General features: G+C 33.9%; 1 protein-coding gene across 13 annotated transcripts in view; it reads left to right on the top strand.

Moving 5' to 3' along the window:
• The window catches only part of SGCZ (sarcoglycan zeta), a 393,854-nt gene extending 382,192 nt beyond the window's left edge, over positions 1–11,662 (top strand). For all 13 annotated transcript variants that reach the window (XM_072928218.1, XM_072928219.1, XM_030271149.4 and 10 more), the window contains one exon: positions 1,380–11,662. In XM_072928218.1, the coding sequence (XP_072784319.1) occupies positions 1,380–1,595 (216 nt within the window). In that variant the 3' untranslated portion in view covers positions 1,596–11,662. The remainder of the gene's footprint in view (positions 1–1,379) is intronic.
• The last annotated feature ends 1,164 nt before the right edge of the window (positions 11,663–12,826 follow it).

Genomic DNA, 12,826 nt, shown 5'->3' with positions numbered 1-12,826 from the left:
GATGTCACCTTTGTCTCTGAGATTCTCCTTTTCTGTCCCTTTTGGTGTGTATTCCCTCCCACAACAGTATGATTACTGTGGGAGCTGGAGACCTTACAGTGATGGGGAGTTGTAGTGTTTGGGGCTACTTTCAGACTATATTACCTTCAACAATTCCATTCATTTACAGTGCTTCTTCTGTGGATGGAAATATGAATATGCATAATTCCCTGTATGGAATTTGATCCAGAGACTTTATTTTATTATAAAATAATACTTATATCCTATAGAAAAAAAATGCTTTCCATATTTCTTTAGGTGTTTTACATGTAGTGTAAACATTGTGGTACAATGATGTCGAGTTGGCTTTGTTGATTTTAGATACCATATGAAAAAACACTAGAAGATATTTAAGGAACTTACCTTTTCCTAAGTTTCAAATGTCACCTCCAGAGCTTAAAGCCATTTTGATTTGTTACCTGTCTTCTAGAAGTTCTTAGTGTGCTCCTGAGATAATGACTGATTTTACTTTAGCTTTTATTTACTCTTTCCATAAATAAAAAATAAATACTGAGCAGCTGGACACTCAGCTGTTTGTACCAGTAGAAGACATGCAGTTTTCTGCAAATGTAACTGTAAGCATTGGAGAACTCTACACAGATTCATTAATGTATCTACAGTTTCATACTGACTCATGTTATTTTCACTGGCAGGAAAAAACGTATGATATTTTTAAACCATATTCAATGTTCAAAAACAAATGGAAATATCTTGATGAGCTTCTTAATAAAACCTTAACCTGAAATCTTTCCTCATCTTAATTTAGGTCAAAAAAGCTCTTTATTTTGTGCATATGTCTTTGTAACCTCATTTAATTATTCTCTGGAAGTAGCTATTGTTAAGCCCCTACAATTTAGCACAGTTCAGCACATATTTTCAGCTGCTTACAAGAACACACTGGGGAATGTGCTTTAATATCACTTCACACTTATTAAAATACAAATTTTGCCAGAGCAAGTATATGCTGCCACTATGAATGAATAAATGTTAATAATAAAATGTACAAGTGGAAATTCAACCTACTCAAGAATATTGTCTAAATATTTTTGTATAATAATATTTGTACCTGAATAAATGTCGGTGAAGTAATTGCATATATTGTCATAATGACTATTAATGCAGGAAATGACTACACAGAGTTTAAAAACAATAAATGCTGCCAGCTTTTTTACTTCTAAAAAGAGTAATTTCTAATATATCTTTATAATACTTCTAATAAAATATTTCTAAAATTTGAAATATACTTCTAAAATATTACAGCTGCCTCAAAGCACTTCTTTAAAATATGTCTCAGTGCTGATAAAAATTTATGTATTTATTTTTTTTCTCCCTCTTTTTAGATATTTTTAAACGCAGATACAATCCGCCTGGGAAATCTACCAGTGGGGTCCTTTTCATCCTCCTCCTCCTTCTCCTCCTCCTCCTCACCCAGCTCTTCAGCTCCTCGCCAGACTATCTATGAGCTCTGTGCTTGTCCCAATGGTAAACTTTACCTGTCCCCAGCAGGAGCAGCCTCCACATGTCAATCCAGTAGCAACATCTGCTTGTGGAGCTAGAATGACTCCATTTTATCCACACACCAGAATAGCCTTTTGTTACTTCCCTCTGCTTCACAGTTCAGTTTGGTTTCCCTTGTGACAAGTCCGACGCTCCAAAGGGCCTGCAGAGCAACTTCTTCCACTGCAAGCAGGAGTACGGCGCTGCCTCCTCTTGTGGTCTGTGCTGCCCCTCAACACAGAGATGGGAGAGAGATATCCAGAAAACAATGTATTCTTCATCAGGAAACCTAGAACATAAGATCACCTTATTTTCCAAAAGGAACAATAACACAGGTGCCTTTGCTACTTGAAGTGAAGCACATAGTTTTAGATTTTTGCAGGACCTGGATATGAACTGCTCATAAATATATATCTAGAGAGACAGAGAGACAGAGTATATTAATTTACCCAGAATCTGATGGTGAGATTAATTGGTTCCCCCTGTATGATAAATAACTTTACTGTCTGAAAGCACAATTTTCCATTCATCTTTTTGAAGTAAACTTTTATCCCTGAATTTTAAAATTTTAAAGCATTGTGTGATGCTTGCTTTACTAAACAAATTCAGTAAACGGTTTTTAATACAAAAAGAGACAAAATTCCTCCCTGAGTTTGGTTTCTTTAAAAAAGTGTTGTTACTATTTGTCTACTAAGTCTAGGGTTTTGTACACTAGGTAAATTCTGGAAATGCTCAGCAATATTCCTTTAAAAAAAAAAGACATGTTTTTGTTTGTCAGATCTGAATGACCTTATATAATATTTTTGTGGCCACTGCATGTGAAGCAATTGCTTTAAGTCGAACATATGGTTTCTGGAAAAGAAGACCCGGGTAAAGAAGGAAATTCTGATGATATGTTTTTTGATCAGTGTATTGCTCTTCACAAGGTTCTCATAATTGGTAAATACAAAACCATGGGAGAAATCTTCAAAGGTACATCTTGCCCATTTTCTGACTGTCTGCTGCCACTTGAACACAGTACAAACATTGGTAGTAATGTAACGTGGTGCTGAGATGCAGTGCACTAACAACTTGTATGACATTCACATTTATTATTCTCTTTTGTTTACCATCTGTTGCTGAAGTTTCAAAGTAATAGTAGTATATATAGAACCACATATTAAATGACATTCGGTATTAAATAGTATGTCAATATTACATTACCTTTATCAGGACTGTGTTTAAATTATGCAGCCACATTTGCACTCAGATCTCACTACTGACTTTCTATTTTGACAAGTTTCATGTGGGATTTATTTCTTGTATCAATGTTCATACTTATTCGGCTTCATCGTTAATTGAAATTTTATAAAAAATGCTTTGGTATGCTGCTGGTAAATTTGGCACAGCATTGATTAACAAGAGTATCTTGAAACTTGCAGAGCCCAGAAAAGTAAAACAATATAAAAATGTTTCGTATTGTGGAAGATGGCTTGATTGTGTGAGGTAAGTGTGCTTTTTAACTCTATTCTTTATATTACATCACCTAGCTTGTATTTTTGGAGAGTTTTGGATCTAAGATCACCAATGAAATGAGAGCTTTTGCAAAGTAATTCTAAGGCCGGGAGAGATGGTGCAAGGTGGGTATTTCTACACACATTTTTTTTTAAATATATTTTGAGAGAAAAAAAAAATTAAAATGAGCTAACTAGTATGATGATTGCCATGGCATCTTACTACAACCTGATAAAATTAACTTTGTTTTCAGTTCAGGTGAAATTCACTCCTATGCAGAAGACCAGCACAAGACATGTGAATGGCTTGACTGGTGCTTGCCTTACCAGTGGCCCTCTTCAGAGGTGTGAATTTTAACCCATAGCAAGAATTCTGTATTTGCTTGTTTTAACAGTTAAATGAAAGTTTTGAATTTATTCCTTTATGTATTCAAAAGAAGGCTGTTAACAGCTGATTTGTTGTCTCTGATGTTTTTCTTCTTTGAAATAAAATATACTAGAAAATATTGAAAGAAAATATATTAGAATATGAGGATTTTTCAGATAGTCAGAGGGATAAAAAGAGTTACAGATTACAAAGAAGATGACAATAAAACATGAAAAAGTGTAGCCATACAATACACCCTTATAGTATGTAGGGATATGGATGTCTTTTTCTTATGCACACAAGTAATAGAATGGTAGAGTGATAGTCATGAATTTCAGGAAGAAACATATAAAGATATCTATGAGGACACATCTATGTGTATTCATTATCTGTGCACATCTACATACACCTGTTGCTTAAAAGATGAACAAATATAGTGACTAATCTATTTGGTGAATTAAAATGGGGCTTCCCACAAATTGCATAAAGGTAAGCCAAGGAGTTTTTTTCTCCTCAAATAAACCTGCAAGATGACTTGCAGATCCTTTGTCATGAATTTTCCACTGAAAATATCCTATTTGTTTGTTCTTCACTTTCTGAGATTATTTTCCTGTTATTTGTTTAAAAAAGGTTTCTGTTCACTGGATGGGAGGACCCAATCTTAATAAATTTTGCGCCAACTTGGTTGGGAATGGGCAGGTAGGAAGAAAACTCTTGCTACTAGATTAATTTTAACAGCAAGACTGAAATAATTTGCCACTTTGTGTGAAGAGAATTAAGAGATAAATGGATAGTACATCGGACTCCAAAAATCCAACCCAGTAAGTTCACTTAGCTCTGCACTGTCAGAATATTCTTTATTGGAGTCCAATCAATATGAAGTAGAGCATATTTATGAGCTTCAACAACCTGTGAGATAGAATAACAAGTTCTCATAAAGTCTTAATATTCTGTTGAATTTCATAATGTTGATTTTTTTTCTTTAAATCAATTGAAAACTGTAATAAGGGGAGAAATAAGTTTGTATTTTAAAAAGTATTTTTAGCCCACATGACTTCAAGGAGTATTCAAAAAGTGATTTCAATACATTAACCATACTAAAAAATTAAGATGCTGTTCTTATGATAGCAATGAAATATCTGCAAAGACCTTATTGGCTACATGTATTCAATATATATGATGGATTTATCTCCTGTAAAAAATATTTGTGTCATATTATAGGATGCTGTCTATTTCTTGTTAAAAAAAAAAAAAAAGAGAGAAAAGTGAAAGCATCACCCAACCTCTCTGAGCACTGTCAGCTGTATGGTTTGTATTGCAGTTCATTCATTGGTTAAGTGTTAAGACCAAAGACAGACACTTCTATTATATCCAACACTATGACACTGTTGTTTCTACTAATTCTGTTGGAATGAAGAGATGAAAAGTTGTAATTACAACATGAAATGTAACATAGTTTAGATTTGTGCAGCATTTTGAGCTGTAGATTTTCACTTTTTTCCAGGGTTTAAATTTTTTGTCAGTGTCTTGCAATTACATTAATATTTATGCATAAGGGGGGTCTTTTGGTGCTCCTAAGAAAACATACATTGCTGCTTTGAATTGAAGTTATACTGGTTTGCTTGCAAAAATGGCTTGATTGGATAAAAGAATTCACTTTCGACCATTTTAGATGCAGAGGGTTATTAAGTCTGGAAGATAGAGCCATAAATGTCTGGAGGGATTTAATGAAGGATGTTTGAGATATTTGGTTGCTAACATAATGTATCTTTTAGGGACAGGGTTGTTTTATTTGTTTTGCTTTGTTTTTAGATTCTAAATAATTGCTAAATAAAAAACAAGTTAAAAATCCACAAACTTTGGACTACGGAATTGTTATCAGCTGATTCACTGTAATGCGCGTGAAAGCTGGATCAAAATCTGAGCGTTGTATTGTTCCAAACACTACTCAGTAAAGGTCTGCTAACCATTTTTGTTTTTTAACCTTCATGTTAATGGTTCTCTTGTGTATAGAAGTATATATAAAAAGATGGGAACTATTTTCTTACACATACTATGCAATATGTTTGTAGAACTGCAATATTACCAAAATTACAAAAGCTGTGCTTTTGTACTCTTTTGCTTTATGTAAAACAAATCTTTTTTCTATTTAATGAACTGTCTTAAAATTGTGGATAACATTATTCAAAAGCAGTACTCTGAAAATTTTAAGACTTTTATTTTATTTACCTTTGATTTTATTTTTTTAATGAAAATAATAGCAAGGTTTTGGAAGTTGGAAATTGTTTTTTCTTGGAAAGCTATAACTTTTTCTGCATGTAATTAACACTCAGTTTAAAACGTCTCCTGTACTTCTTTCATTTGGTATTAGCATTTCCATCTGGTGCTACCATATAACCATAAATAATTGTGATACATTAAATAGGAAACATATCAGAACTAATTCCAAGAATAATCAAACAGGAATCCTGCTAAGGGTGAGGAGAACATATAGAATGGCTGATGAGAAACTTTTAGAATTTCTGGGGTTTCTTTATAGATTTTTTTTGTTAGTTTGAGTTTCCTTACCTCTGTCTACATTAGCAACATGGTAATAGCTTTAATTTGTTTTTCAATTGTTTTGTCCTCATGCACAGACTATAGTACAGTTTTATTTCAAAAATTTTTTGTAAACAACAGACACTGCATTTAAATGCAGTACTTATGTTAGGAAAACCCAATTTTAAAGAAGTATAGGCTTTATTTATACAGCAGCATTAGTAATGTTTAAATTACGGTGCTGCTATATCATCTACCATAAAAGCATATTGCACTTCTCAAGTTCCATTGAGAATAATCTTAAACTGCATATTCATGTTTAAAATGCACTGTTTACAAGCCACTTGAGAATTACAGAGTCATGTAAAAGGTTTTGTGGTGGTGTCACCAATGCAGAAAAATGCTCTCTGTGCTTACCCTGGGCAGTGTCGGTGCTGGTAACAGCACAGCTTTGCAACAGGCTCAGACAAAAAGCAAGGTGAGCATTTAGTGGGTCTGTTTACACTGAACTTGCTGCCATATTATGATTTCATCAATACCCAGACAGCAACTCACTTCACAATGCCTAAAAAATCAGTAATTTCTGTACAAGAGCAACAGTTGCATAGAACCATCAGTAATATAGACTGATAAGTCTCAAGTGACTAAAACATGATAGCTGATACAGCAAGAAAAAATATTCTTAGCCATTTTACTCAGGGTTGGACTAGTCCAGTCTGGGGAAACTACTGCCAATAAAAGAGAAATAGAAAATAAGTGAAAAAAAATCCACCATATGCATCATGCTGATTCAACAGAGCCCACACTGAGACAAATTTAATACAAGCTCTCTATGTAAAATATAGTTATGTCTCCTCTGAAAGTTGGAACTGAGCTTCAGATTATGTTGTTTGAATTTGAAAGTATTACTTGCTCTTTCAGCAATGCATTTCTTATACAGGCCAGGACAGGAATAGTGTCAGAAGAGCTGAGGTAAAATCTTATACTGTATATCCAGTCTGACCAGAGTCCATTAACCACAATAAAATCTAGCCTACTTAACTAAGAAAAAAAAAATTGAAATTTGAAACTTTTGCTGAGTTTTGGGAAAACTTTAAGTGGATTTCACCCTTTTACAGAGTGTCCAGCTCTAAAAGAGTCTTCAATTCTGACATGTTGAAGAAATGACAGCAATTTATATTAAAAAATTTGGCCTTGGGGCTAACCAGCTTCATTTAATGCATTACTTGATCTAGGAAGCAAAAGTTGCTTTTAGTCACATGTATGCCCCTTTGTTTGAGAGACCCACAAGGGAGAAGTTCAGCTTTCAGCATCACCTAGAGCACAGTGTAAAGTAGGACTTAAGCATAAGAGATGCATTACTGATAGCAAGATGTATTGCTTTATGTGCTCTATGATATTTTGAGAGCTTGCATACAGTCATTCTTTACCACTGAGAGATCTGCATTCTAGCACAACAACTTATTTCTAAGTATATATTTCAGAACAGAAATTGTTTTCTTTCTAGGGGATGTTTACTCAGTTTTCTTGTCCCAAACACTGCAACAATTAGTAAGTCAGATCCTCCTTATTAACTCCCACCCACTCTTAACTCTTCAGCTGAACTTCAGTTGTCTCCTTAACCATCCTCCTTTCTTCACAAATAACAATAGTTTAGACAACAAAAAGACTTTTGCTGTCTCTTTATTAGGATGCTACCTGTGTGACTTACTTAAACTGGGTCAAGGAGAAGGTTATTTGCTTTGTTACAGCAGAATTTATATAAGAAGGAAGACACACATAGGTAAATAACATTTTTAGTCTATCTTACTGGAATGATACTTCTAGAGTGAAAGATTTTAGACTATAGGCTCCTTAACAACTTTTTTTTTCTCAGATGTTTTGTCATTCAATTAATGTATTTAAAATGCCATAAAATAAAAATGCAAATTATCCAATCCTGTCAATTTTTTTAATAGAAAATGAATCACTGAGCTCATTATTTGTCCCTCTTTACCAATGTGCTTATGTTCACAAATCTGAAAAAAAAAAAAAAAACAGAGCTAAAATGTTAAATAGGATAAAGATAACTATTTAAAACCCCTATTAAACAGAATGTTGTTCTTTTTAGTTCATGACTGACATTCTCATTCATCCTTGATAAATTAATGCTCTGATTTCTTATACAGTGGCAAGCTTTCTGTTATTTTGTACAATCTCTGGAAGATAGGAAACCCCTGATGATAAAGGAAATAGAATAACTGAACAGTATTGAAAGAAACATCTGTGATAATATTCCCCATGCTACTATGGAACTCAAAAAGATATGGGGGCATTTACTCATGTAAGGGAAAAGGGTCATCTAAGTATTTAAATATTGTGAAGAAAATAGAATGTTTCCAGCTCCATGCTCCCCAGGATAACTGAGATGCAGTGTTGCAATAACCTTCGAGAGACAGACAGAAAGGAAATGGTTTTCTTGATCTGCATAGGGATGTGGAGAACAATGAGGCACAGGCAGTAAATCTAAATTATCTTGCAACAGTAAAAAGTCAGAAGACTTCTCCCTAGCCCTCAGAGAAATGGAAAGACAGTCAGGTGAAGATGTATCATACCATTCTAGGAATGGTTTGGGTTGAATGGTTTGGGATGAAAGGAATCTTAGAGAGCATCTAGATTCAACTCCCCTGCCCTGGGCAGGGCCACCTTCCACTGAACCAGCTTTCTCAAAGCCCCGTATCCAACCTGACCTTGAACATTTCCAGGGACACCCACTGGGACACACCATCCAGGACACTTCTCGGAGAAATCTGTGCCAGTGCCTCACCAATCTAAACCTAACCTCATCAAATTTAAAGGCAGTAACCCATGCCCTTGTAAAAGGTCTGTCTTCAGTTTTCAGGTCTGTCTTCTGTCTTTAGGCCATCATTAGGTACTGTCTTCCTGGAGCCTTCTCTTCTCCAGGCTGTACAACCCCAGTTGTCTCAGCCTTTCCTCACAGAAGAGATGTTCCATCCCTGTAATCATTCTTGTGGCCCTTCTTTGGAACTCACTCCAACAGATCTGTGAATTGTTTTTGTATCTTTATATCCTTGATTTTTTTTTTAAATCTTTATTTTCTTGGCTCTTTTAAAAGCCAGCATCAGGAAGGAGAAAAGCAGTAACCTAGGTATGAATATTGTGCTCCTCAAATATAAGGGGACATTGAACTCTATGTTTGAAAATTTATCTCTGTTTATGGCAGAAAGAGATGAAAATAGGCCAGTACAGTAGGATGGATTCAAACCCCAGTAAAGTCAATAGGAAATAATGACAAACTACGTGTCTCTAGATTAAGTTTTAAATGTTCATTAAAGCTTTGTACCAAAAAAAAAAAAAAAAAAAAAAAAATTGTCATAGTCCATGACTTTTTATAGTGCATTTCTAAAATGCATCATTAACATTAGTGTGATTTTTCCTCTGTAAATTGTTCCAGCTTCTAACAGAAAGTACCACTTTGACTCCCTCACAAGGAGAGCTCTAAATAATTTTACAATCTTTAGTCATTTGTCAAAAACAAATTAAAAAATTGTAAGATGTCCAAAATGAATCATAGAAAAAAATTATAAAAAAATCTACTGCCACTGCCTTTTCATATTTTGGCTCAGTGTTTTCCTTGCAGTGGAGGAGTTGCACTGTTTCTGGAAGCAATAGATTTGATATTCCTGGCCTTCCAACTCACTTTTAAAGAGTCTCTGCAGACCATGCTGCTTCCCTTCCCTTTTCACAGGGGAGAAAAATTAGAGAAATTAATTCTTTCTATTGGGCTCCTCCTTGATTTTTGTTGTGTGTTCTATCTTTACACTTACCCTAATCTCTGTTTTTAAGTTTAAAGGGAATAGAAACATCTGATGGCAGCTACTAAGTCTGATAATATTAATGGCAGCATGGGGTGGGTTATTGCTCAAGATAATTGTATGGTAGAGCAAAATTCAGGAGGAGAAAGGGAGCATACAAAGAAAAAGCATGAAAAGAGAATAAAGGCATGGGAAAAGAGACAGAGTGGTACTAGTACAGGTTTACCGTTAAAAGGGGAAGAAAGTGCTAAATAAATGTTAAAATTTCTCTTTCCTTCTCTGACCTTGTCAAATATATCATGTCAAAGTGCAGAAAGCAGGGAAAAGCTCCAGGATAGCATTGATTCAGAAGTCCTTTTCAAGACCAGAAATTCAAGACCAAAAGAAGACTATTCATAGGAACAAGACAGTAAAAACAACATCAGAAAATTTATGTTGCTTCTCTGGCCTCTCTGTGAAGATAGGCATAGATGTGGAAGCTATAAGCTATGGAAACTGTATAGAAGACAGAAAGCTTTATGTACAAAAATACAGTTTTGGAAGAAGAAGTCACTGAGGCTTACATTAGGCTACTGCAGTGTAAATGGAAAATAGCTGGAACAAGAATTAGAAAATGGAGAATAGCCTATAGTCAGTGAGCTTTTGTTTGCTTTTTTGATTTAAGAGTTTTTCAAGAGGAGGGATTCTGGACTGTAAGGTATTTTCTTATTTCCTTATTTCTCTTTCCTTTTGTTCTATTTTATTTTCCAAACACAGCATCTGAGAACAAAGAGACTCATGCTGTGATTTCACATCAGTCAAGATCTCTCTCTCTTTCTCTCTTCTCTCTCTCTCTATATATATGTGTATATATGTGTATATATATATATATATATATATATATATATATATATATGTGAATGAAAGAACAATTAAGAAAGCAGTGCTACTTACAAGCGTTTTGGAAAGAGTAGTTTTCTTGTTTTATGAAAGGTTGATCCATCAAGTAAAGAATGGGACTGACGATGAAAGCACACATTTGTGTTCAGTTTTTTTAAACACATTTATCTCTACTCACATCACATTACACAGTTTTCAAGCCCAGATGATTCCTTTTATATTACCATGTAAAGAAATATTTTGTATCTCTACATATGAATTAGTTCACATGCAGTGGAAATTTTTCTTAAAGATATTTATTCTCTATGATGATTATTGCCACCTCATCTTCATGTTTCCCAGCATAAACTGCTGGACTATAGTAGACCTACTACAATTCTGACCTTACCTCTTGGTTCTCCAATTATTACTTTGGGAAAGTCTAGGACACCATACCAATCCTTTTTATGGTGCTGTGATAATAAATATTCCTTCTCATGCATGTTAGCATATATTTGTGAGCAAGTCACCACTGGCTTAACCAGATTCCTGGAGCTGCTTCTAAAATTATTTGTTTATTTACATCCAGTTTCCAAAATCTTGCATGGCTTTAATAAAATGTGGGGTTTTATATTTTTGTTTAACTATAGTACATAATACTATACTTTTAAGAGATTTAAATTATACACCAAAACCACAAAACTTTATTAATGGCCATATGTTGCTGAAAACTGAAAGGGAAAAATACATTTAAATCATATTATCTCACATTTTACAGAACAGTGTAAATTTTGTTGTTTTAGGTGATTTTCCTATCTATTTTTAGGAAACCTTGCAAGCAAACATTTAATTTTGACACTGTACAGTTTGCCTAAGGAATATCAGTTCAGTTAGACTATTGCGTGACAAAGTATTAACATTCCAAAGAAACATTTCTAAATGGTGTATTATTCCCTTTTAGAAGTAAATAATGTATTATCTTGTTGTGAAGTATCACAAATTAAATTATATTAAATTTTAAATAAATGTAAATAAAGTTGTTTAGTAGAAACTTCTCTGAAATGTGCACCTTCAATTTATTGACCTTTTCTGCTGACATAATTAATTGGGAAAATATGTTAAGCTACATGATAATCATTTTCATATTTTATGGCATTTTGCATTGTCTCACATATCTTTTAGTGAGTAGGATATATGTAAGTGGGATATATGTTTCTATGGGGTTTTGTGCAGAATGCATATATTTTTGTTCTATTATTTAATTCATATCAAGTTATCCTTTGGATTTATTTATTTTGGGTGCAGTTTTGTCACTACACTTAACAGTTAGGTCAAGTTCATCCAAAGCTCTGAATATATATTTAGCTTTACATATGTGAGCCATTCCAGTAAATTTAATAAAGCTTCTGAAATCTAACATTAGAAGCATGATAAAATAATTTGCTGGATCATCTTTATATATCAAGCAAAGTAACGCAATACCTTTCAAGTTTAAAAATTATTTATTGTAAAATAATGAAGGTGAAAGACTAGTCTGACTATTCCACAGTACTTCACTTTTACTTATTTTAGTTGAGTAAAGCTTCTCTTGAGAAGATACATTAATCACTATTTTCCTTTTCAGATCTATGTGTGACTTCTGTGCACCACTGACCCTCTGCATCATAACTTTTTATTCCTGATTTGAATTATATCAGCATCTATTATGTTGAAGTGTTTTGTGCAAGTCCTAAAAAGCCCTGCTGACTTTATAAGAACATACTCTATGGTGTCTTTGAGGATAAATGGCATCAATCAGCAAAGTGAGTCAGTGGCATTAGGCTATATTTCACATGTACACCTCTAGAAGTTATCTAAATTTGAAGCCTTGAAACATGAATAAAACCTTTACCCTGCATAAGAAGGGCAAAAGTACCTTGAGTCCATACTTCATGTGTCATGGTACAGTTTGCTCATTCTGATGTTCTCTTACTAACAATGTCTTCCCAGATGCATTGGATGGTGTGAACACACATCATCAGGCATGAATTCCACAGGATGAAGGAAATCAATTTGAATTGTCAAAAAATGAAGGTGATGCAGATGGTCACTGTATATTGCCAGTTGTTCTGTAACTCTGGAGTCTTTGAGAGGGATTTAAAAAACAAACAGGCAATCCGTTTTTAAATTGTAAAAAGCTTCTGAGCTTCATGACTGCCCTATTTATTATGGGACACAGA

Source organism: Taeniopygia guttata, chromosome 4, assembly GCF_048771995.1.
Source record: "Taeniopygia guttata chromosome 4, bTaeGut7.mat, whole genome shotgun sequence".
Lineage (NCBI taxonomy): Eukaryota > Metazoa > Chordata > Aves > Passeriformes > Estrildidae > Taeniopygia > Taeniopygia guttata.
The sequence above is the reverse complement of the archived record's forward strand: the minus strand, read 5'-3'. Positions and strand labels throughout refer to the sequence as shown.